The sequence below is a fragment of the Cibotium barometz genome, chromosome 19, assembly GCF_041138505.1.
Source record: "Cibotium barometz isolate CiBa-2024 chromosome 19, ASM4113850v1, whole genome shotgun sequence".
Taxonomy (NCBI): Eukaryota; Viridiplantae; Streptophyta; class Polypodiopsida; order Cyatheales; family Cibotiaceae; genus Cibotium; species Cibotium barometz.
The window spans coordinates 1,647,200-1,674,709 of NC_141064.1; the positions used below are offsets into that span (position 1 = coordinate 1,647,200).

Below are 27,510 nucleotides of genomic sequence, written 5' to 3' on the forward strand. Positions count from 1 at the left end.
GGAAACAAAATCGTAATTTCCTCTTGGATCCACGGAGAAAAAAAGGAATAAAAAGCATTTCCCCTTCAATAAGACTGCCCAATGCCAAATGGGCCCTTCAGATTTTTGTCATCGTGCGATCTCTACCACATGGATTTAGCACATTGCTATTGCTCGGTCGTGATCCATGAAACAAGATCTTTTCAAATTTTGGTTTTTTTAAACAATAAATATATATAATATTAGCAAAGGCAAACCTTTCACTTCTCTTATTAGATTCGTCAGCCAGCCAGACGGGTCCTTATCCATACCAAGAGTAGTAGGCGGAAAAATTGAAATAGCTGAGGTGCTTAATCGCTCAATGAGAATCAAAAATGTCGGCGGCAAAATAGATAGTATACATTAGGCAGTATTTTAATTGAGGAGTAGTAGTTAGGTACTAGATAACCTTATTTACGTGAATATTTATTTCGATTTAGAATAGCTGGCGCAGGGGGGGAATGCCACATGTGGAGATCACCGAAAAGGAGTCCAAAAACAATGCTTAAGATTAAGCTGAGCATCATTATTTACTTCTGTTAGTGGGTTAATTGCTATCAAAGGAAACTCCCTTTTTTTTTTTTCTTTTCTTTTTGGGGGGGGGGGGGTAGGTAGACCAGTTGTTGTTGGGCGCTAACTTCGAGGACGTGCTGACTTGTTCCAGATTTCAACGCTTTGCATATGAATTGAATCGTGAGTTTTTAACTTGTGTGTGTGGAGTTCGGTGAGCTGCCATGCCAACAAACAGAAAGGACTGAAAGTAATTTCTGTCGTGAGCTGCTAGTCTCCAACTGAGAAAGGAAGCATTCAAAAGGTAGAACAAGCATGGCCGACATCAGCCTCCTCTCCCGAGGCAAAGAGCAGCGTTGGAGATTTTTATCCATGTGAAATTAGGTCGTTTCCGAGCTGATGCAGCACCGTCTTATTATTGTTGAAAATCTTGGTTGGGCTGCCGCTGGTTGACTTGTTCTTCTTCTATTTGGCGATCCCAAGCTGATTTCTTCTGTTATTGGGCTATGGCGGTAGCCAGCTCTGTGCTCAAACTGTTGCAGCCCACGAGCTTCCGTGTCAGAGCACACGACGCAGTGGGAGAGACAGAGCTTGACGCCTCTTTCTCCCTGACTAGTTCAACGCCTCTGGTATTAGAACCTCTTCTAAAACGGGCTCTAATTCTTCAACCGCTCACATCTTTGCACTCTTCCTCTTTTAATCCGCCCGTATCATTGCTCCAATCCTCTCTTAATTTTTCTCTTACATTGCCCACATCATCGCTCTAATCCTTTTCTCCCATTGCTGCCTTTCAATCTTTTCAGTCGTCCGATTTGTTGCCGTAATCATTCTTCTGATCGCTTTCCTGTCGCCCAAATCTCTTTCCGGCCATTTCACGGTTGCCCAAATCGTTGTTTGCTTACTTCAATCGGTCGAACATCCTAGCCATTGCTCGCTTCTTGCAAATCCACACCAGGAAAATCTTCTCGTTTGTATCCATTCTGTACGCAAAATCTATATCAGTAACAGCTCTTCCGTGTGAGAGAGGCGATGGGGAACAGGTGGAGGAAGTTCAAGCTATTGCTGGGCATGAAGATGTGTGCAGCGGCACCTCCAGAGACCGCTGATTTTGCTGATGCCTTTCATGGACGAGCAATGACAGAGCCCCTGCCCATGAGCGCACCTCAAGGGCTCTCCTCTCGCTCAGCCCCCACTACCCCTCATCACTCTGGTCCTGTAGCAGCAACTGTCAGCTTGGGTCGCCATAGCATTCGTGTCTGTCGGGTACGTATCTTGCGTTCACACAGGGCTTATTTACCCTATGCTTACATCTGTTCATCTTGGAGTCCATGAGTGTTGGTATCAAGCATCTTGTTCTATTCGGACTGCATTCTCATGTCATTTTAAATCAAGGTCTGATCTAAATTCAGTGCTTCCCTCCCATTTGTCAACTAAGGACTTCTGTATCAGCATCCACGCTTATTCTAGGAGCCCAAGCTTCTCTCTTGCCATAAGATGGCAAGGTTTTGTATAACTTTCAACTTGAATGTGACCCCTCAGCCCTTATGAACTAGTAGTCTTCAACCTTCTCTCTTAGAGGGTGGTTTACCTCTGCTGTAAAGTTCGGCTTAGGAACTGTGTCTTCTCTTGTTTTGAGTTAATTTCTTGCTGTTTCTTATTTCTTTTCTTCTTTGTCAAGTTTTAATGTTTCATGTACTCTGTTGATCTGCAGAGCACATGCTCAATTTGCCTGGAGACTATGAAACCAGGCAGTGGCCATGCTCTTTTCACTGCGGAGTGCTCTCACACTTTCCACTTCTCTTGTATTGCTTCTAATGTGAGGTATGGGAACCTGGTTTGTCCGGTATGCCGAGCGAAGTGGAAGGAAGTGCCGTGGCAGGCTCCATCAGAAGGATCTAAGGGTGATAGGGGCAGCAGTGGAGTGCATACACGTCGAGGCTTTTCAGCTGTGACGCGCTCATTGACCCCGGTTGGGAGGGCTGACACACCTCATAGCTCAGAGGGGGATCAGAGAAGGCCAGACCCTTTGCTTCATATTTTAAACAATAGTGTTTCTGCTGGCCAGTGGCATCAAAACCATCCAGCAGAGCCAAATGTTTATAATGATGATGAGCCTCTTATGCAGCTTAGGAGGGGCGTCAGTACCCTTGAACACTGTAGCACACCAACAGGTTCAAGCCAGAACATATCTTTGCAGGCAGGGGAGACAAACATTCACGCTTCAGTCTGTGTTAAAACAGGAGGCGCAAATAGTCATAGTTTGAATTTGAAATTGTTTCCTGAAGTTTCTGCAGTACCAGCTCTTGAATCTCGGGATAGTTTCACTTTGTTAGTACACATGAAAGCCCCTCCAGCCTGCACACTTGATGAAAATAATTCTGCAGCACGTGCCCCAATAGATCTCGTGACAGTGCTGGATGTGAGCGGGAGTATGGCAGGGACAAAGTTGGCACTTCTTAAACAAGCCATGGGTTTTGTGGTGTGTAACCTTGGTGTGGCTGATCGCCTCTCTGTTGTGGTTTTCTCTTCCTCTGCCAGACGCATTTTTCCTTTACGGAGAATGGTGGAAGGGGGGAGGCAGCAGGTACTCAGAGCCATTGACGCTTTGGTTTCTACTGGTGGGACCAACATTGCCGAGGGTCTAAGGAAAGGTGCTAAAGTGTTGGAAGACCGCCAAGAGAAGAACCCTGTTGCAGCAATCATGCTTCTTTCAGATGGACAGGATACTTACACCATGAGCTCTCGCAGGCAGCTTCCTTTCTTTGTTACACGAGGAACAACTGATTCTCGAAGGTTGGTGCCAGGCTCAATCAGAAACAGTGCTCGCCATGGGCAGATGCAGACTCCTGTACATACATTTGGTTTCGGAGCCGACCATGATGCTGCTACCATGCACACTATATCTGAGGTGTCAGGAGGTACCTTCTCCTTCATTCAGAGAGAGAGAGTGATGCAGGATGCCTTTGCACAATGTATTGGTGGCTTGCTCAGTGTGGTGGCACAGGATGTGCAGCTGATGGTTTCTTGCTCTGCACCTGGTGTGCTTATCAATAGCATCCATTCTGGCAGCTATGATAGTAGCATACTGGATAATGCAAGGCATGGGGTGGTTAAGCTCGGGGATCTGTATGCAGAGGAGGAGAGAGATATTCTGGTGGATATAAGGCTCCCAGCTTGTTTACAATCCCTGGCTGGTGAACCTATGGCTTTACTGCAAGCCGGTTGCATGCACAAAGACCCTGTGACTCAGGAAACAAACCAAAATATTGCCGATGATCTGTGTATCCGGCGGCCTGAAACTTTGGAGGAAGGGCAGCAAGTTTTGTGTCTAGAGGTGGATCGGCAGCGCAACAGGTATAATGTGGCAGAAGTGATTGCCAAAGCAAGATCGTTGGCCGATGAAGGGCATATTGCTACTGCACAATGCCATTTGCAGAGAGCTAAAGCAGCCCTGGAGAGCTCCACTTCTGCCCTTGCTGGAGATCAGTTGTGCAGTGTTTTGGAAGCTGAGCTAAGTGAGATCCAAGGGAGAATGGCAGACCAGCAGTTGTATGAGAGATCGGGCAGAGCATACATTCTTTCAGCTCAAAGCTCACATTTAAGACAGAGAGCCACAACTAGGGGTGAGTCTTTGGATAACCAGAGCCATGATTATCAGACTTCATCCATGGTAGACATGATATTGCAATCGCAGACATTGTCATCAACATCATTGTCCACACCTGGGGCCTTTCCCTCTGGTGCCACAAGGTCAAGCAGGGGGATTACTGAGAGTCTGTCAAGCCCTCAGCCCACTCCTTTCTTGTCTAGAAGGGCCTCCACAAAAGTGCAAAACTCTCAAATAGATAGTACAAAGCTCTGAAATGTATAGTTTCTACTGGCAAAAACTCATTGACACATTTTTTTACCACTCCAAAGACTCAAATCATGTGGCGCCTAGCACCACCACCCTTGCTTGTAAGCAAGAGACCACCCACCACAGGTGTTGTTATCTTCCCCCAACCACCCCCCCCCCCTTCCCGGGAAAAAGATTCTTCTATTCGTTAGATGAAAAACCAGCCAATAGGCTTCATGAATTACATGCACAGAACCTCTAAAAGAGGACAAAATACAGGGGGGAGTATTCCCCTCCATGGCTGGCTGCTCTTGGAGGGAACTACCACATACAAGGGAGTGTGGGGGGGAAGCCAAACCGGTGGCCTGCCGTGCCAAGTGAGGTCTTCGGCGCTGTCTGAGAGGAAGGGACCCTACTGCCATATGCATAGGAAGGCCTCTCGACGTTTCTGTATGCTCCCTGTAGCTTCCTCCATTAGCCACGGAGGGTATGAATGATATCTGTCCATAATACATATGGCACGGATGGACTCTGTTTTTTTTTAATTTGGGGGGGGGGGGCGGGAAGGGGGGGGGGGGTCTTGCTGCATCATGCCCGCCAACTGTGCCATGCCGCCGTGCTGCTGTGATGATCTGTCATCTCTGACAGGACCAAGCCTCTATTGGAGAGTCGAGGGTGGGGATAGACTCTATCCCACAATGTGTGAGCGTGAGAGCTTGGCCGTCAGCTGTCCCCTCTTAGTGGAGAGCAGGCTCTGACTCTGTCACGCAAGTGACTGCTCCCCAAGTGATGATGCAGGAGGAAGCCCGAGAGGTGGTGAATAGTTGAAGAATCCTCTACCAGACCTGCTGCGCTTTGGGGCAGTCCCAAAGGCAATGTTGCTACGACTCCTGCAGGTGGCAGCATCTCATGCACTGAATGGCCAGCCACATGCCAATTGCTAAACTCCTATGAGCAACCGGTGGGGCTCTTAGGGCGAAAGGGGTCTGTCCACTCCCACTCACCGTTGGCGCTCCCAAAGCCAGAGTCTCGAGGACCTGTCTCAAGCTCCCTGTGATGGAGGGTTGTCAATGTGCCAATGATGCTAATGGAAGTTGATGATTGGAACCCTCTGAAGTGAGCCTCCGCTAAAGTCCTCTGCTGCGGGGAGGGTTAGACGCCCATGGCATCCGACAAAGAAAATGAAAGCTGGACTCCCATCTGATCCTACAATCGCCAGAGGGATGTTGTTGCGCGTGAAAGCTCCAGCCACTGGGGGGGGCGGCGGGGGGATCCAAAAGGGGTTCAGCCAGACGGGGGTGGATGGCCGAGTCGACAGTGAGGGCTATCTATTACCTAGCACTAACCCTTGGAGTTAGGGACTAATTCAGTAGGGTTAAGAAAAAGCAGGCAGATTCAGGTGGCTAGGGTTGAGAGGTGTTTCTTCTGGGGACAATTTTACCCGCATGCATGCATACAGATCTCCCACTTTCACCCCTTCTCTCAGAATCTACAAAAATCCTATCTTGCAAGCAAAACCTAAAAAAGCACTAACTGCAAATTCAAACACAGACACAGAGATACTTGGCTTCGGCAACCTTGAAAACTATGACGACACACAAACCTTGCTTTTTCCCACCTCTACGATTAGGCTAGCCCAAAATCTCAGGATTGGAACAAATCACACGGTATATTTCCTTGTGGGAGCTCTATTAGGACGAGAATTGTCAGATGTGTGGACATGTGAATCATTTCACTATTGATTCCAATGGTTTACCTGTAGGGTGGACCATGACATGGGGTGGAGTGCACCAAGAGTTAGTTGGGAAAGGATTGATCACCTTGACTTGGCATTCAAGGAAATTTTATATGACGTGTATCCTAGTGGTATGGGATGCTAGGATTTGGAGCGTGTAGAGTTTCTAGAGGTATCTATGTTTCTAACCTTGCTATGTCCTATCCTTATGGGAGATAGTTCCGCTATGGTAGATAGAGTTACACAAGGCTTGACCATGCTTAAATCTTCCAACTCTTCATGGAATTGGTAACCTGAAATCACCGAGACAGCTATCTATTGACTGTAACATAATACCCATCCTTTCCAAGATCTGGCAAATGCTCGTACTTAGGGGATATCATACCGCCCTCTCAGAGACTCCTAAAACTATCAAGCACCACAACTATGGCTCCTTGAAGTTATCAAAGTCTCAAGGAATCTAGGTTTTGACCCAACTCCTACCAAACATAATCTAGCTATTGCCATAACTATACGCTTAGCAGTATGATAGGCAAACTTGACCATAGGGATGTACCTCTCCCAACGAAGTGTCCTTATAAAATGGTCACCTAGAGTCGTATACACAAAGCATGACCTCCAAAACCTGATTCCATCCTCTCCGTCTGCCTATTGAACTGAGGATGATAAAAAAAACACAAGTCCGTCAAATCTCCGGATGACGTGCTATAGGAGTGTCTCCACAATCATAAACTGACTACCTTCCATCCTAGCAGGTGGAATGATCCTTGAGTCTTGGTCTAAATCAATGGAGCTCCCTGCCTGGACTTATTGCCAATACCGAATGAAATGCCCATTGGCCCGGCATAGCCCTCTCAAGGAATCATACAAGTCAGCACAAAACTGTGTAAAAGGTTCACCCTCCCAATCCTAGCCACCCCATCCAAATTACCCTTTTGAATTTTATGTTCTTCAAGGACTTGAGAAGGTTATGTATTTTGTCTTGTCCCCGGCGGTCATATGCTAGAGGAATAGCAGCTTCGGTTGAGCTGGTTCCTTGATACATGGCTATGTGGATTTGATAAGACAGGTACAAATGTGATTTCGGAGACATTTGATGCAAGTAGCTAGATTTTCCTTCATTTATTTCTAAGAGTGGAAATGCTTTAAGTGGAGAGAAACGTTACATACCTAGCACTAACCCTTGGGGTTAGGGACTAATCCATTATCCAACAAGGTTAGGGGATCCCTGTGATTGATAAGGAAAAGCAGGCGGATTCAGGTGGCTAGGGTACAGTTTTAATAAATCGAAGGTTATTGGCTATATATGGGTGGATTGTTATTTATAGCAGCAATAAGCAATATATAAGTGAGTTTTGGGTTATTATTGATTCATTGTGGTTTGGACTTGGACCAAGAGACTTACTTCTGCCATGGACATGGTAGATCACGGGTAGTCTTGCCAAGGCCCCTTGTGGGTAGGCACTGGTGGTATGGAATACCAGGGTTGACTAGCATGGACTCGTGGGAGTGGAGCCTTAGCCCCTGGCTCAGGGGACGGTTGTGGACGCGAACCTCTGGTTGGGTCTGCATCCCTTTTATTTGGTAACTGGTTTCTCTAAGCTTGTTTATGCCTATGTATTAGGTGATCCTTGGGAGGAGGTCCTCACACTATTTGCTCTTTGCCTCGGATCTCAATGAGAAGCCTACCCTGAGCCTCCTTGGGAAGCCTTGAGAATGGCACCACTACCATTCTTCATGGAATGTAAGGGAGAATGCCACCACTACCATTCTTCCTGTAATGTAAGGAAGAGTGGCAGTCGTGCCAGTTTCCCCTTCAAGGTGATTGGAGGGCTTGAGAATGGAAGCCATTGCCATTCTTCCCTAAAAGTAAGGGGAATGGCAGTGGTGTTGTTCTACCCCTCAAGATGATGGAATGTGAGGCCTTGAGAATGGCAGTGGTGCCATTGTCCCCTTTTAGGTGATGGGCTTGAATGTAAAGGGAATAGAAGCCATGTTGGCCTGAGTTGGCTGGCTGTCGGACTAGCTCGCAGAAAAGTTCTGGATTAGTTCGTGAACTTGACCCAGGTATGCTTTAGAAAATGGCCAGCATGATGGTGTGTACCACATGGTAGGATTGGCCATGATCATGCGGCTGGTGAGGGAGAGGCGGATGGTGCTCTGATACAAAAGCTTCTTCTGAATGTTCAGAAGAAGGGGAGCTAGCTATGGCTACTCGATTTAGATGTCAATCCTAGCTTGACGCCCGAGGTATCTCATCGAGAACCCCTTGGAGACTCATTGGTATGACTCAAATGGGTGCCAATCTGGGATGTTGATGATCCCACCCAAAAATCACATGACTTGTGCTACTTGATCTGAGCTCCGGAGGCTAAGCAGAAAGTCTCGATGGTGAGGGCAAATCTCTGAAGGTTCCCCTCCTCTCCTGAGAGGTAGGTGGTTGTGTCATCTGTGAACTTTGAGGAGTTAAGAAGCTCCTCCTGAGATCTAATGGGGAGACGAAGACCCTGCAGTCTCTTGCACAGAGAGAAAACTGCTCAGTGCCTCAGCTACGAAGAGGAAGAGGAAAGGGGTGAGGACATGTGCGATTAATCTGGAAATCGAAAACCTGTCCCCCCTTGGCCCCTTGGTGGATGAGGACCTAGCTATGAGCTGCTGAATAAATGGTGGAGACACCTCTAATCCATCTAGCCAGAAAGCCGATTCTAAGCATGGTACCCTCAAAGAAATCCCAATTGACTCTGTCATAGTCCTTCTAAAGTCCAGAAGTAGAATTGCTGTGTCCCTATGAAACCTAGCTAAAGCTATCACCTCCCAAAATATGAAGATACTATTCACGATGCTCTTATCTTGTATGAAGCCGGTTTGGGTGCCATGAATCAAGTCGAGGAGATGAGGCTACACGCATCAGCCGATGGCTTTGGTTAGGATTTTGTGGCTTTTCCTAAGAGGGTGATGCACCATTGACGAATCTCCAAACGGCCAAAACCTCCTTGGGAATCAAGTGGATAAACCCCTTAGAGCATCTCTCCGCTGGCATGTGTCCTGAGGACACGATCTCATTGAAGGCGGCCATGAAACTACCTTGCATGATATCCTAGTGGCGCAGAAAAGGAGACCGGTAAGCCATCCTTGCCTGGACACCTTCCCCATGAAAGGACATGAAGTGAATCTCGCAGCTCGATAAGAGGGCATCAAGGCTAGGGGGCAACACCTCTTGCCAAGGCCTCCACCTGCAGGGTGAGGGAATCTGGTGAAAGGAGATCTCTGAAAAAGCCTGTGGCTATGGCCCAAATGTTGCCTCAATGGCATCATTTGGGCTCAACCTCCAAATCCCATCTCTATGATGGTGAGGGCCTACATGCCCACACTGCTATTGTGATTGACAAGTCACAACGAGAGCTTGATGCAATACTTAAGGTCGTGCATGAAGATACACATTGTTGGATTGTTGATGATAGAGGTTGTCATCAACAAATAGCATGCCATGTTTCACTATGTTGGTTTCATACAAAGAAGGCATGGGTGGGGAATCTTCTTCCACAGGTATGATTCCAAAGGCATGAAGCAATATTCCTCTAGGTTGTGGTGTGTTATTTTTCATTCTTCCATGATATACCGGATAAAGTTTACTTTCACAGTCCGTAGCTTCTGCACAGCAAAAGTAAACTCAGACCGGTCCAAGTAATAGCATGCCATGTTTCACTATGTTGGTTTCATACAAAGAAGGCATGGGTGGGGAATCTTCTTCCACAGGTATGATTCCAAAGGCATGAAGCAATATTCCTCTAGGTTGTGGTGTGTTATTTTTCATTCTTCCATGATATACCGGATAAAGTTTACTTTCACAGTCCGTAGCTTCTGCACAGCAAAAGTAAACTCAGACCGGTCCAAGTAATAGCATGCCATGTTTCACTATGTTGGTTTCATACAAAGAAGGCATGGGTGGGGAATCTTCTTCCACAGGTATGATTCCAAAGGCATGAAGCAATATTCCTCTAGGTTGTGGTGTGTTATTTTTCATTCTTCCATGATATACCGGATAAAGTTTACTTTCACAGTCCGTAGCTTCTGCACAGCAAAAGTAAACTCAGACCGGTCCAAGTTTACTTTCACAGTCCGAGTTTACTTTCCAGGTAGAGCATTGTAGTTTCTGCACAGCAAAAGTAAACTTAGACTATGAAACTACTTTCACAGTCCGAGTTTACTTTCCAGGCAGAGCATTGTAGTTTCTGCAAGCACAACAAAAGTAAACTCGGACCAGTCCAAGTTTACTTTCACAAAGCATTGTGGTTTCTATCCAGCAAGAGTGAACTCGGACCGATCCTAGTTTATTTTCACAGTCCGAGTTTACTTTTCGACGAGTAGAGCATTGTAGTTTCTGCACAGCAAAAGTGCGAGATTACTTTACCAAATAGAGCATTGTGGTTTCTATCTAGCAAAAGTAAACTCGGACCGAGTTTGGTTTATTAGACTGAGTTTGCTTTGACAATGCATTCATGTTTTTGTAGAGAGCCTAAATTGGATTGTGTATCTTAAATTTAGATTCCAAAAGAGATTCGTGATGAAGTTTACACATCTATGTGTAATCTCTTGCACACCATCACAGAAGAAGACTTCGAGATATAGTACAGTTAGCTTCATGATGATTGGTTTAGGCACCAATTTTTGGGCCAATTCCCTTTCAATGCTACCCAAAAATGAGATTCTTGCCGAATCTGAGATTCAGTAGTGTTAGACAAACCACTTCCTCTAGGGTGGTATTCAGCACACAACAATATCGTGCGGTATGTAGCAAATGGGTGGTGTGGTCACAATTGTATATGGAGGAGGAGGTGGCCTAAATTTGGATGATTGTTTCATTATGGAAATGTCGACACCATGTTTCATTATGGAAATGTCGACACCACCAACTTGGTGGAAAGATTATGGCAATACATCAAGTACACCATCAAGTACACCCTATTGGATGCAAGGATTAATAGATCTATGGTAGATCTTATACATGCACTTATTAGAGATTCACAAACCGGCACTCGCATAGGTGGAACTTTGCTTGAGTTCTTCAAACAAAAACAGGAGATAGGTTGACCGCTACTAATATCTTTGTAATTTGCAACTCGCATGAATCTTTTGCAATTTCCCATGTCATTTTCTTACATCTCATGTGGCAGAGCTGATTGTGGATGTTACAACATCCATGGATCATCAAAGAGACATACGGCACGATTGCTTGAAGGGGAGCAAATTCTTCAACATTATCAAGGTAATCCATCATGTTTGGAAATTGTGAATGAGATGACATTACTGTTCAAGATACAAAGCATCTCAACAAAAGGTCAATGGTATCATGTTAGCATGCAATCCAATTATTGTGATTGCTTGATTGGAGCAATGATTGTAAGCATCTCATTAGTATAAGGTCACTAGCCACTTTCCACATTTTCTTTCCATCTTGCTAATTGTTGATAGTGCACATGCATTGGTCAACAATGGCATCAATGAAGAACTAGTTCTTCAAAATGATATCAAGACCTGTATGAGATGGGTGCAAGTGAGAGGAGTTACCCAAATGTATAGAGGAGTTTAGGGAAATCCTTTGTCAAATTGAAGATGGTTTGCAAAACAAAGATGAGATGGAGAAAGTTATTCTACTACAACAATTAAAGATATCCAAGGATAACCTCATGAGCTTGGTAGCTCCAAAGAAGATTGACATGGCAACACGTGGGAGCATTCGCCAAATTCATGTTACACGCACTAGATTGGGTCATCGAATTCCACACAAGATACCTAATAGTTTAGAAGAGGATTCTCCCCAACCTAAGCGTCCTCATGTTACTGGAGTCCTAAGGGCGAAAACATTAACGAGGCAGGAACGGTGTTCGCTTTGAAAAGAGACCATGCATTTGGTGTCGTCATTGTTGTACAAAAACATTGATGATAGATCCCCTTGTTGCCATATCATGTCACACTTGTTGTCATGCATTGTTGCCTTTTGACCATGAGGCATGCCCCACTTGGCGTTGAGGCAACTCTCATCATCAACAAGTAGGTGCAAATTTGTGGCAATTTCATACCTCAGCGTTACAGGATCATGACAATTGAGCATGGAAACTCTCAAGATGATGAGCTATGCTTTTTTTTTTGCCTCTTCAATGACTGATGATACTGTGAAAGCATTGGCATCTCAAACGAGCATTGATATCATTTCTAAAGCTATTGATGCCACTTATGTACTTCTTATAATCCTATAAGCCTTGTTGACATCATTTTAAAAGCTATTTTTGATGAGATTCTTAAAATCTATTGATATCATTTCCAAAGCTATTTTTGACCTATCTCTGAGTTTACTTGCCTAGGCTGAGCTATTTCTGTCTTTCAAAGTAAACTCGGGATGTCAAAGTAAACTCGGACCAATCCGACTTTACTTTTCCGGTCCTATTGTTACATCGTTGCATCTTTTTCTCTCAAAGTAAACTCAGATTATGAAGTAAACTCTTACAGCTTGAGTTTACTCTGAGAGACAAAGATGCACGGATTCTGAGTTTTCTCGGTAATCTCTCTCTCTCTCTCTCTCTCTATCTCTCTCTCTCTCTCTCTGTGTGCCCAGATTAGGTAAAACAATAAAACATTAAATTGAATAGTAAAACATTAAATTCATTAATAAAATTAGCATACACCAGCAAGCCACAACTTAACAAAATAGAGAGTATACTTACTACTGTTGAGCTTGTAGGGCAAAAAGGCTGCTAGAATGTGAAGCCCATAAACACCAACAAATCATCCAAAACCTAAGTACATGAAACTTAAATGTATATTCGTAGGAGATAGATTTGGCTACCAATTGAACTCTTAAATAGCAGCAACATGATTGTAAAGTAAAATTGGACTGGTCCGAGTTTACTTTCCAGTCCGAGTTTACTTTGGGAGATAGAAAGATACATTTCTACAATAGGTGTAAACCGGTCCGAGTTTGGGAGACATAAAGATATATTTCTACAATAGGACTGTAAAAGTAAACACAGACCGGTCCGAGTTTATTTTATAGTCCCCGAGACATACATTTCTACAATAGGACTGATTGGAAAAGTAAACTCGGATCATGGTCCGAGTTTACTTTACAGTCCAAGTTTACTTTGAGAGACATATTTCAACAAAATGGCTGTACAAGTAAACTCGGACCGGTCTGAGTTTACTTCACAGTCCGAGTTCACTTTGTGAGTTAGATATATGGACTGCTCTAAGTTTACTTTAGTTCACCGCAATCTACTCACAAGAAGACATTTCTTTAAGCACAATGGGAGGAGATAAGAAATCTATCAGTGAAAAAATTTCAGCCATGGAGGTTGGCTTCATGCAGCACTGTTCGAGCCACGCTCTCTCTCTCTCTCTCTCTCTCTCTCTCTCTCTATTATATGTACATTATGTGTGCTATGTTATATACACATTATGTGTGCATATACTAGGAGGCTAACCCACATTAGGCTTGTGAGCATGGGAGCATGGGAACAAGCTCTAGTGGAGCATGGGTTAGGACTAACCTTAAGGGTTAAGGTTAGGATTAAGGACTAACCTTAAGGATTAAGGTTAGGGTCAGGCATCCAAGGGTCACACATGGGAAATGGAGAGTCAAGAGTCACTTGAGGGCCCTCCTATATAATAGGGGTATGGGGCACACTCAATCAAGGGGGCTTGGAGGTTTGGGATCCATGAGGCCAAGGCTATGTTATGCTCTCTTGTGTAGAGGTTCATATCTACTCATCTACCATTTCACACTTTAGCTACATGCTATTGGATTGGAGTTATATCTCTTGATGGTATGGGACATCAGGGTAGAGGTATGATGTATTTCATTATTATTCATGTGTACATCCCTTGGGCTCGGGGGTGGTTGGGTGGTTGGGTGGTTGAGTTTATGCCTGATTTATGCATGTTTATGCATAACAATTATCTAGAGAGATCTTAGGGTTTTAAACAGTGGTATCAGAGCAATCTCTAGTTAATTGTTGTTGATTTTTTTAAGTAAATTTTAATATTTACTAATAAAATATTATTTTTTATTGATTTGTGTTGATGAATTTCACGTGGATCATCGATATGGTGATTGGAACGTGTGTAACTACAATTCAATGGACGAATCGACGTTGCGGGGGAATACCATGAGTTAATGCTATTTTTCTCTATTTTTTATGGTTAAAATCAAGCATTAATAGAATTTTTTACAAAAATACCATAAAGTTTATGGTGGATATTTTTGTAGAATGGATTCCCTGAATTTTTAGAAATTTTAGAATTTTTTTCCTAATTTTTTAAGGAATTTTTGAGCATTTTTTTGATTTAAAATGTATTTTTATACATTTTTGCGAGTTTTTTCCGGGGAAATGCGATCAAATTTCTGTCAATTTCTACTGAAATTCAGTAGGGGACAGCGTGTTGATGCATGAGATGCTCTCCGGATGTTGGAATTAGGGTTGCAGGAAAGCACACAAAGCTTGGAGAAGAAGAAGCAAGAATGCACACAACACACAATGTATTAGATTGTGTCAATGTACAAAAGATTAGTTAGCCCTAGTAGGATGGGCGTATATACAAGCCGGGGGAAAAAACCTCCTAAAGAGGGAAAAAGTGCCCCGACGGTCCTAAGTGTGTTCACACACATCACTGCCTATATATATATATGGCAACAAATCCCCCCTGGGAGTGATGGTGTGAACGAGAGCTGGCACTCATGTATAGGGGAGTGCCATGCCCGAAGTAGATCAGTCCACAAAGGGGAGCAAGCCCAAAGCTTTGCGGAAAGCTTCGAACTTCTCACGAGGAAGCGCCTTTGTGTGAAAAGATCGGTGAGGTTGTCCTGTGTTGGCACATAGGCCAAGCTGATCTCTCCTGCTGAGAGTCTCTCCCTAACATAGTGATAATGCACCTCAATGTGCTTTGTGCGAGCATGAAAATCTGGGTTTCTCGCAACTGCCAATGCGCTCTGACTGTCAGTGAAGATAGAGGTGGCAGACTCCTGTCCAACACCCAAGTCAGCCGTCTGAGCCACACACACTCAACCGTAGCTGTGAAAGCTGCCCTGTATTCAGCTTCACAACTAGAAGTGGCCACAGTAGGTTGCTTCTTGCTCAACCAAGATATGCATGAGCTACCGAGCATGAAACAAAAACCACTTGTGGACACTCTTGTGTCATAGCAACCAGCCCAATCTGAGTTCGAAAAAGCATGTAAATCTAGCGGCAACGATCCCCCCTTGGGATAAAACAACCCAAGATGTATGGTGCCACTCAAGTAGCGAAAGATGCGTTTAACTGCCTTCCAATGCTGAGACCCTGGGCTATGCATAAACCTGCTCACCTGTGAGACTGCAAATTGAATGTCCGGCCTCGTAATGCAATACATATATGAGGCAACCAACAGCTGTTTGATAGAGTGTGACATCAAAGTGATCTCCAGCATCATGAAGACTCAACTTCAAACCTGTCTCCATTGGAGTAGCAATAGGCTTGCAGTCTTCAAGGCCAAATCTCCGTAACAATGTCTCAATATACTTTGTCTGACACAAAGCAATATACTTTGTCTGACACAAAGCAATACCTCCATCACACTGCTTAAACTATATCCCCAAATAATGATGCAAATGCCCCAAATCTAACATCTCAAAAGAGGCATTCAAATCAGCCTTAAAATCAGCAATATGACTTTCATTTGGTCCTGTGAGCAGCATATCATCAACATAGAGAGCAATGATTAGATGTACGTCATCCACACATTTAACATATAAAGTGCTTTTTGTTGGACTATTCTGAAAACCATGTGCAGTCAAATATGCATGTATCTTTTCATACCAAGCTCGTGGAGCTTGCTTTAAACCATATAAAGCCTTTTTCAACCTGCACACTTTGTTTTCCTGCCCTCTTTGAACAAAACCACGAGGCTGCGATACATACATCTCCTCATGCAAATCTCCATTCAAGAACGCAGTCTTTATGTCCAACTGATGTACATTCCAACCATTATGAGCTGCCAATGCACAAATACTACGAATGGTACATACGACAAGTGGGAGCAAAGGTCTCATCAAAATCAATGCCCTTTTCTTGAGCATAACCTTTTGCAACAAGTCTAGCCTTATAGCGATCAACACTGCCATCTGGCTTTCGTTTCAACTTAAAAACCCACTTACATCCAATGGCCTCTTTACCAATAGGCAAATCACACAAAGACCATGTACCATTCTTCATTATAGCATCATATTCACTTTGCATTGCAGCCAACCAATTTTCTGATTTTTGTGCCTCATCAAATGAAAGAGGTTCTTCCTCTTCACACATACTAGACATAGCCAAAGCATAACAATCTGATGTATAAGAGGCATGTTGAAAACCTGAACGAGTACGACTAGTCATAGGTGCATCAATCTTACTATCACGCAAGGTTTGCACCAGCCATTTTGGCATACCTCTAGCCTGCTCATTTTCAGCCCTATCCTCATGAATTACATCCTGTAAATCTGCATCAGAAATAGGCTGATCTATGATGTCATTTGAAATCTGCATAGGCTGATTTTTTGCCTCATTAGAACTTACATTTGAATTCCCACCTGTAAACAGAGGCAACAATGTATCAAATACATCCCGTGAGCTCACACCTGTCTCTTTGGTACATGATAACAAAGGCTGCACAGCATCTTCCACAAAAACAACATCTCGACTAATCAAGATACGATTTGACTGCGGATGATACAATCTGTAACCCTTGCTCTCAGCGCTGTAACCAACAAAAATGCATTTGATAGCCTTATCATCCAATTTTCTGCGTTGTTGCATAGGCACTAAAGCATAGGCCAAGCAACCAAAGACACGCAAGTGACCAATAGAAGGCTTCCTGCCATACCACGCTTCATATGGAGTAATAGACTACAAGGCCTTAGTGGGACACCTGTTGAGTACATATGTAGCACACATGACAGCCTCAAGCCAAAATGCATGTGGCAAAGCTTGGCTCTTGACCATACATCGTGCCATCTCCATAAGTGACCTGTTTTTTCTCTCAGCAACACCATTTTGCTGAGGGGTATACGGCACTGTACATTGGTGTTTTATCCCACGACTAGCCAGAAATGCATCAAACTACTCCCCCCCTCGATCAGAACGGAGGGTGCCCACAGTACAATTGGATACATTTTCAACCATAAGAAAAAACTGTTTGAAGCACAAAAACACTTCGGACTTTGCCTTTAGTGGATATACCCATGCATGCCTCGAGTAATCATCAATGAAAGTCACGAAGTACAAGTGTTTACCAAATGACGGAGTTTACATAGGCCCACATACATCACTATGTACAAGTTGCAATTTGCGAGTGGCCCGCACAGAACCATCCTTTGGAAACGCAGAACGCTGCATTTTGCCCAAAATACAGCCTTCACAAACATGTTTCAATGGTGCCTCAAGAGGGGGCAATGAAGCAACCATATCAAATTTCTGCAAACGCAGCAAACTAGCAAAGTTCAGATGACCAAAACGAGCATGCCATAGTTTTGCATCTGAAACTGCCTTTTCATCAGAAACTGCATTTGCTGAATCTTCCACACACTTGTCATAAGAATTGAGCCTATACAGCCCACGAAACAAGGTGCCAGATGCAATAATCGTATCACCAGAAGTCAAATAATGAACAGTACATCTGTCATCCACAAATTTGACTACAAGTCCAAGTCTAGCAAGCGCAGAGACAGACAATAGATTCTTCTTTATCCTTGGCACATACAAAGCATCTGAAAGTGTTTGCAGCACTGCCATTTGCAGCAGTAAGCATAATTTTACCAATGCCCTTTACTGGGTAAGAAGCATTATTGGCACATGTGACAGTATTCCCATTAGGGACAGCCTCAAGACAAGTGAACATATCATGATGCGAGGTAATGTGCTTTGTAGCACCACTGTCAAAATATCATACATTAGTCAACAGAAACTGCCAAACATGCATCATGTACAGATGGGTCATACTGGCAATACACGCTAAACGCCCATTCTGTATCCTGCACAACATTTGCAGAATCTGCATTTGTAGAAGCATCCGCTATTGTGGCTGCATTTGACTCTTTCTTCTTTGCCTCTTTAGCCTTTAGCTTAGGGCAATTCTTAGTGACATGATCATTTGCCTTACAATAGTTGCACCTGGTCTTTTTCTTGCCTTTATCAAGAGCCTTCTCAGACTTATTGTTGCTACCTGTGGAAGGAGAAGAAGTTGCAGACCTACTAATAGGAGAAGAAACAGTGGAAGGGGCTGCCTTACCACTTCTTCTCTGCTGGGCAGCAATAAATGCTTGATCAACTGCACGCTGCCTGGCCCTGTTTTGCCTGGACTGTGCTTCTTGCAAGAGCTTGTTGACTAAAGTATCATACTTGACAGCATCAGGTCTGTCCTCAGCAAGAAGTCTCCACGTGAGAGCAAAAGTCTGATATGTCTCAGGTAAAGCATCAAGAACAGTCTGCACAAGAGAATGATCACGAATAATCTCACCTGCAGAAATCAACTGTTCTTTGAGATCTTTAATCTCAGCAAGAAAAACATTCATGTCATCATCTTCTTGCATAATCTTCAATTCTAGCTCTTTACGCAGGTAAGCGATTTTTGCCTCGTTACGACCTGCATACAAACCAGCTAGAATATCCCAAGCCTGTTTTGCTGTTTTAGCTGAACGAATATGTGGGGTGATGTTACGTTTGACAGAAAGTGCAATCAATGCATGAGCCTGCGCATCTTTACCATCCCAACGAGCTTGTTCAGCAGTGGGTAAAACAGCAGCAACAGTAGAGTTGCTAGAACCTGCAACATCCTCAATAGATCTTACATCCAAAGAACCTGGACGTACATCCATACCCTGCACAATGTTCCACACTCCTTTTGCAACCAAAACATGCTGCATCATGTATGCCCAAAGTGGGTAGTTGCTGTCTCCATCCAGTTTGTCTTCAGCAGACAACATGCGAAATACATCATTGTTGTTATCAGCCATGGCCACTGACTGAAACTGATGCAAAAGCTACTTGTAATGAAGCAAAGACTGAACAGAGAACAACTCGTGCTATGTACCACGGTCCATAATAGAATACGTATGCCTGTTTTGCAGAAAACTGCACTGTCAAAATTTCTGCACAAAATGACGAAAACACATGTGCAGAACTTGAAATGCAAAAACGGAGCCCGAAACGACCTCAGATGCGATTTCTGAGAACGCATAGCCCTAGGGGCTTATTTACAAAGTATTGGGACCTGCAAGCGCTCGTGAAAGCTCACCTCAATCGGAGAACGTGAGTCGGAGGGTGCTGGCGGTGTAGCCTTGGGAGCCGATGCCTGCTCTGATACCAATTGTTGGAATTAGGGTTGCAGGAAAGCACACAAAGCTTGGAGAAGAAGAAGCAAGAATGCACACAACACACAATGTATTAGATTGTGTCAATGTACAAAAGATTAGTTAGCCCTAGTAGGATGGGCATATATACAAGCCGGGGGAAAAAACCTCCTAAAGAGGGAAAAAGTGCCCCAGCGGTCCTAAGTGTGTTCACACACATCACTGCCTATATATATATATGGCAACATGGGACTCTCTCCGCCTCTCAAATCTGATTTTTCCTTCTTTTTTTCGGGAGAAAATCTCATTAAAATGATTTTTTAAACATTAATCATAATTAATGATAATTATGATTAAAGAAAGTTTAATTAAAAACTTTAATCATGGATTAAAGTAATCTGTGATTAATAGAGGGGAGGAGAAAGAGATTGGAAGGAAGAAGAGGGAGACGAAAGAGGGGAGAAGAAGGAGAGGAGAGAGTTTTCACTCCCTCTCTCATAGTTCCATGCGGCGCAGGCGACAGGGAGGAGCCGGGCGAAAAAAAATCGCCCCCTAGAAAAAATCAATTCCATGCAAAGCTTAAAAAAGCTTATTTTTTTTCATTTTTTAAAAAAAATGAGTTTTTTATATTAAAAAAAAGCTTTTGGAGATTTTTCAAGGAAAAAGCTTGGGAAAAAAGCCTGAAAAATACTGAAAAATTTGGGATTTGAGGGAAAAATTCTCTGAAAATTCTTTCTTGAAAATTTTTGGCTTTTCATCTTCCGGAAAACCTTTGGCTTTGCGTTTTACAGAAACCTTTTGGCTTTCCGAATTCCAGAAAAACCTTCCGTATTCCGGAAATCTTTGACCTTTCACATTCCGATTTTTTTTTCTTTTCATTTTCCCAAAACTTTTGGCTTTCTGTATTCTAGGAAAACCGTTGGAATTCCAAAATTTTTTGACCGTTCGTATTCTAAATGCGTTCGGGGTAATTTAAAAATTTCAAAAAATTCCTAAAAATTAGTGAAAAATTAGACAAAGGTTATTTTAAATTTCGAGAAAATGTGGGGTTAGTGTTTGGCATGTGGTGTGTCCATTCGGGCACCCATGACCATTCAAATTCCTTTAAAAATATATTTTTTGATAGAAAATTAAAAAATCCATTAAAATTAAAAATTTTCATTGGATTTGAGAATTGTCGGGCGGAATTGGAAATTTCGTGAACGATGGGATTCTCAGGAGAAATTAGGAATATTCTAGATATTATTTTTAGAAATCCTAAAAATTGGTATTTTTAAAATATCAATGATATTTTGGCAAATTAAATTGCTAAAAATTTTCTGGAAAAATATAGGTTGGGAATGCCATAAGATAGGTTTGGTAGAATTCAAAATTATTATATTTTGAGGCCCTGTAAAATTTGGAAAAATTAGAAAAAAATCATGATAATTCTTTTTCTCGAGAATTTAATATTTTCGAGGGTTATTTAATGTTGAAGTACGTTTCCTCGTGCTGACATTAGATAGATGTGGGTTATTCGCATATTATTAATATGATTATATCTCATATTAATGGATATTTATGTTTGGATCAATTCTAAACGATGTATTCATGATTTTTTACCATTGTTTAGCCATTCTTTTTGGACATGTTCCTTAATTTCTTTTGATGGCTATAATTTTCGTTCAAAGTGTGTTTCACCTTTGACATTTTTCCATGATAATTTATTTTGGCACCTATTAAAGTGTGGATTGTGCTTAATTTCTTAAGCATAAGACAAACTCTATCATGGGTTAGTTGATCGGTTTATTTTGGTGGATTTCTATTGGATGTTTTCCAAGTTTTATATGGACTCATCAGGTTCTGCCTAGATCACTTGTGTCTAGGGTTTTTTTTATTGAGTGCTACACACATGTGTTTCACTTTCTTACTTTGGAGTTTTATTTGAACAACACAATGTTCATATACTCTGGATTGATGAGTTGGCCACCAATTTTAATGCTTCTTTTGCCATGATTAAATGTCTATTAGATGGTATGCATTGTTTTTTATGATCAACTATGTTATTTATGGATTGAAGGAGCTTCTATGCTTTTATCCATGATTTTATAAGGATCTTTTGATCTTTTGAATATTACATGTGCTTAGAAGGTAGCATTTGCCTTCGTTTTTTGCACATAATTTTGGAGTATATTTCTTATACTCTTGTATATATTCCAACTCAGATACCTAGTTGCTTATATATCTAGGTGAGTTATTTTTCTATCCTAACTTTATTGTGTTTTGGGTAGTTATCATTAGAAAGGTGCCAATAATTCAAAATTCTTTTCTAATGATATACTCGATAAGGATTTATTCCTTGATGTAGTCTCAAGTATAGAGACAGGTTTAGTATGTGAAAGTCTGGATAAGGCCATCTTATTCCTTTTATATAGGATTTTTTTCATATTTTCCTAGACGGCATACTAGGGAGTTTCAAATTGTTAAGGCATGTATGGGTGGTATCATGGTGGTATGGGACGCTAGTGATCCCTCACATATATTATCTTATGGGATAATTTGGGCTCAAGATTGTTGCTTTGCTTACATCACTTAGCATGTTGACTTCAACATTCAAAGACAATCTCATTTTCTAAATTCACCAAAAGTTATAGTGTGGGCATTCTCTAGATAAACTTCTTTTATCTATAGACTGCATGTTATGATGAGGGTAATCTCATTGGCATTTTCACTTGTTGAAATCTCTTTCTTTAGAGTTCAAACAAGTTTATCTTGTTGTGTTCGGATAAGGAAATTTGGATTCTTCCTTTGTTGGCATTTCTTTCTCTAGTTCTGTACTTTAGGTGATTTACACAATCAACCTGATAGGTTTACGGATGGACATATGTAACTCATCAAGACGTTGATGATTCTCTATGTTGATATGGGTAACTCGAAACGTCGATTATTCCATATGCAGATGTGGATATGTCGGGGCGCCGATGAATCCCTGGTTTTTCTGCTGGTATAATGCCATGTTTTCTTACTTTATTCCGAATGGTTTACAACGAGGAAGTTACTTTGAATGTGAATTGCTCTGATCATCTGCAGTCTAATGGGCAAACAGAGTGTATGAATCAGATTAAAGTGTATATGCTTTGTGCATATGTCTCTAGAAAATCATCATATTGGAAAATATTTCAATGATGGAATTTGCCTATAAACAGTTTTAAATTTATGGCTATTGGTTTTTAGTCTGTGCATACTTATGTATGGGTATCAACCCAAGGCACCTATTGATGTCAGTCTTAAGGACATCGAGCTTGATTGCGAGATATGCAAGAAATGCTGACCGAAGCTCGGGATTCTATCAGGAGTGCTCATGATAGAGCACGGTTTTATGCTAATAGGAGATGCTCATCTTGGTCTTTTGAACAACCAGGAGCATTGGTTTGTTTTAATGTTCTTAAAGATTCTCAGACTTTGTCAATGGAAAAATGCTCAAATTTATCTCCTAGATATTGTGGTCCATTTCGAGTTATACATCGGATTGGCACGGTTGCGTATGAACTAAAACCATCTCCAATTGTTAGAGTTCATCCAGTCTTTCATATCCATACATTGAAAGGGAAACTGGGAGGTGAGGATAACACAGTTAATCCTCAAGAACTCGTTGAAGTCGATGAATTATCCTATGTTCCATATGAACCTGATAAGGTACTTGAATTCAGGGAAAGGAAACTTTCTAGTTGACTAATCCCTGAGGTTAAAATTAGGTGAAAAGATAGGGAAATTGAGGATTCGACTTGGGAGTTGGTTGAGATTGTTCAGCGCAGTTCTCCTTCTTTTCATTGCAAGAGTGCAATGTTTTGAGAGAGGGGAAGTATGTTATATGTACATTATGTGTGCTATGTTATATACACATTATGTGTGCATATACTAGGAGGCTAACCCACATTAGGCTTGTGAGCATGGGAGCATGGGAACAAGCTCTAGTGGAGCATGGGTTAGGACTAACCTTAAAGGTTAAGATTAGGGTCAGGCATCCAAGGGTCACACATGGGAAATGGAGAGTCAAGAGTCACTTGAGGGCCCTCCTATATAATAGGGGTATGGGGCACACTCATCAAGGGGGCTTGGAGGTTTGGGCTCCATGAGGCGCCAAGGCTATGTTATGCTCTCTTGTGTAGAGGTTCATATCTACTCATCTACCATTTCACACTTTAGCTACATGCTATTGGATTGGAGTTATATCTCTTGATGGTATGGGACATCAAGGTAGAGGTATGATGTATTTCATTATTATTCATGTGTGCATCCCTTGGGCTCGGGGGTGGTTGGGTGGTTGAGTTTATGCCTGATTTATGCATGTTTATGCATAACAATTATCTAGAGAGATATTAGGGTTTTAACACTCTCGGCATGGCCATAGTCCAGATTAGGTAAAACAATTAAACATTAAATTCATTAGTAAAATTAGCATACACTAGCCAGCCACCACAGCTCAACAAAATAGAGAGTATACTCACTACTACTGTTAAGCTTGCAGGGCAAAAAGGCTGCCAGAATGTGAAGCCCATAAACACAAACAAATCATCCAAAACTTGCGTACATGAAACTTAAATGTATTCATAGGAGATAGATGTGGCTGCCACTTGAACTCTTAAACATTAGCAACATGATTGTAAAGTAAACTCGGACCAGTCCGAGTTTACTTTGGGAGATAGAAAGATACATTTCTACAATAGGACTATTAAAGTAAACTCGGACCGGTTTATTTTACAGTCCCAGAGACATACATTTCTACAATAGGACTGACTAGAAAAGTAAACTAGTTTACTTTATAGTCCGAGTTTACTTTGGGAGACATATTTCAACAAAATAGCTGTACAAGTAAACTTGGACCGGTCCGAGTTTACTTCACAGTCTGAGTTCACTTTGTGAGTTAGATATATGGACTGCACTGAGTTTACGTTAGTTGACGGCAATCTACTCACAATAAGAAGACATTTCTTTAAGCACAATGGGAGATAAGAAATCTATCAGTGAAAAAAATTCTGCCTTGGATGTTGGCTTCATGCACTCTTGGAGCTCTCGGCATGGCCATATAGTCCATGGCCATAGTCCAGTTAGGTAAAATAATAAAACATTAAATTGAACAGTAAGACATTAAATTCATTAGTAAAATTAGCATACACCAGCCAGCCACAACTCAACAAAATAGAGAGTATACTCACTATCTCTCTTGGATCAAACTCCTCTCTCTTGGATCAAACTAGATCAAAAAGGGAGCCAAACTGGTCCAAATCTTGTCCAAATTGATTCAAACTGAACCTGGAAAATTCTAGAACCTAGTTGGACTTGGTTAGTGGCCTCCTTCACCTATAAATGGACCCTTAGTCTTTGGGAAAAAAAATCTGTGAGTTATACCATTCTAGTATTACATTAAAATAATCATATTTTCTATTATCCCTTACTTTTGAGGAGCTTGGAGCTTCTCTCTCTCTTCAACAACTCTTGGAGCTTTCTTCTCAACTCAGTAAACCAATTGATTGGTTGGGGGCTTCACTTCCAGATAAAGAAGCAAGCCAAACCTAGAGGTAAGAAGGAATTTCATGGTTTTTGTTAACATTCTCAAATGATTTCACTTCTCAACCCCTCTCAAGCTTGAGAAGTTTCTAATTAGTTGTTTTTAATGCAAATCAAGCTTTCTCCTAAGAACTTTAAGGATTAATCACAAAAAATTAATATTTATGCTTATTTAGAATGCTTTTTATGTATATCTCTCTCTCCCAAAAGAATAGTCATTCCTATGGCTAATTCTTTAGAAAATGAATGCTTCTCATTGATAAATTCTTAATTCAAAACCAAACTCTAAGCTTGTTCAGCTAGAGGTTAAGAAAATAGTATTTTTAGGCTTTTATATTAATAAAATTATGGTAAATTTATGATTTAATTCCATAATTTGGATTTAAGTTTAAGGATAGTTCTTCTATCATAATTGTATTACAAAGTCTTATCCGATTTAGAAAAATTGAAAAATTATCAGTAATAGCAGTGAAACTATGGCAAAATTTTTAGAAAATAATATATATCTTATTTTTATGAATAATGCTAAAAGAGGACTTCCTACCATATTCTAGGATTGGACATCCTATACTAAAAGAATGATTTTCATCAAATTCATGGGAAACAAAAATTTAGTGTTTATGCATAAATAATTAATTAAAGAAAAGAGAAATTTTTGGTAAATTTATTTTTATGCAAAAAGAGGAATTCCCATGATATTTGAGAATCGAGTATTTAAATGGTAAAAGAGGAATTTTTGGTAAATTTATTTTTATGCAAAAAGAGGAATTCCCATGATATTTGAGATCCAAGTAATTAAATGGAAAAAGAGGAATTTTTGGTTAATTTTATTTTATGCAAAAAAAGAAATTCCCATGATAATTGGATCCAAGAAATTAAATGGTAAAAGAGGAATTTTTGGCATAATTCAAATTATAAGTATTTATCAAAAGTGAAATTCTGAGCATTATTAATTTTATTGGAAAATATGGGTAGAATTGATTTTTGTAAATCCCATGAATCTTTTACTCAAAAGAAGAATATTGAATATATTTCACTTGAGAAATTTAAGAAATAATATGAAAATATCCATCAAGAAAAAGTACCTTTAATTAGGCCAAGCAATTGACAGAAACTTAGAAAAGTACCATCGGTATCGAAAGTAAAAAACAGTACTAAAAGTGGATGTGATAAGATGTGATGTAGAGCCGAATGAATGTAAATAAATGTGACGGGATGAATGTGATGTGAGGAGCTGTGAGTGGATGTGCTGAGATGTGGATGAGATGTAAATGGATGTGGATGTGAGGAGATGTGAGTGGATGTGATGAGATGTGGATGAGATGTGATGTGATGTAAATGGATGTGGATGTGGATGTGAATGTGATAAGATGTGAATGTGATGTAAGGAGATGTGAGTGGATGTGACGAGATGTGGATGAGATGTGATGTGATGTAAATGGATGTGGATGTGAATGTGGTGTGGGGAGATGTGAGTGGATGTGATGAGATGTGGATGAGATGTGATGATATGTGAATGGGGGTGATGTGATGTAAATGGATGAGAATGAGATGTGAAGTGATAGATGTGCATGTGAATGAATGGATGGATGTGGATAGATGTGAATGTGAATAGATGGATGTGGATGGATGTGGATGAATGTGATGAGATGTGAATGGATGTGATGAGATAGGATAGATGTGGATGTGATGTAATGTAGACGGAATGAATGAGATGTGATATGAATAGATGTGGACGTAATGTAATGTGGATGGAATGTATGTGATGTGATATGGATGGAATGAATGTGATGTGATAAGGATAGATATGGATGGAATGTATGTGATGTGATGAGGATGCAATGAATGTGATGGATGTGAATGGGTGTGATAAGATGTCAATGGATGCGATGAGATGTGAATGGATGTGAATGTGATATGATAATATCTGAATGGATGTGATGTAATGAGAATGGATGGATGAGATATAAGGTGGATGAATGTGGGTCTAGGTAGATGTGAATGGATGAGATATGATGTGGATAGATTTGATGTGATGTGATGTGGATCTAGATAGATGTGAATGGATGAGATGTGAGGTGAATGGATGTGATGTGGATCGGGGTAGATGTGAATGGATGAGATGTGACGTGATGTGATGAGGATCTGAATAGATGTAATTGGATGTGATGAGATGTGATGTGGATGAATGTGATGTGATGTGGATAGATGTGATGTGATGTGGATAGATGTGATGAGATGTAATATGATATGATATGATTGGATGAGAATGGATGAAGACGATGGGAATAGATGTGATGTGATGTGGATAGATGTGATGTGATGTGGATAGATGTGATGAGATGTAATATGATATGATTGGATGAGAATGGATGAAGACGATGGGAATACATATGACTGGATGTGGAATAAGTAATGTGAATTGATGTAGAATAATGTGGAATAATGAGAAATGATGTGAAACAATGTGAAAAGACTAGAGTTCGTTAGAAACTATATTTATGA

General features: G+C 41.4%; 1 protein-coding gene across 2 annotated transcripts; it reads left to right on the forward strand.

Annotated features, from left to right (window-relative positions):
• Positions 1-613: 613 nt before the first annotated feature.
• On the forward strand, positions 614-4,438 carry LOC147628094 (E3 ubiquitin-protein ligase WAV3-like). 2 transcript variants are annotated; one of them, XM_086813103.1, is made up of 2 exons: positions 614-1,791; positions 2,240-4,438. In XM_086813103.1, exons 1-2 carry the CDS (start codon positions 1,558-1,560, stop codon positions 4,388-4,390), a joined length of 2,385 nt encoding a protein of 794 aa, XP_086669229.1. In that variant the 5' UTR covers positions 614-1,557; the 3' UTR covers positions 4,391-4,438. The 2 variants fall into 2 exon arrangements, with proteins under 2 accessions (XP_086669229.1, XP_086669230.1); XM_086813104.1 differs by having other exon boundaries at positions 740-832.
• Positions 4,439-27,510: the final 23,072 nt, after the last annotated feature.

Bases quoted from the DNA above. Each gene is read 5' to 3' on its own strand.
- LOC147628094 (XM_086813103.1), top strand. From the start codon at position 1,558: ATGGGGAACAGGTGGAGGAAGTTCAAGCTATTGCTGGGCATGAAGATG. The intron at 1,792-2,239 runs GTACGTATCTTG...GTTGATCTGCAG, and splicing joins ATAGCATTCGTGTCTGTCGG to AGCACATGCTCAATTTGCCT.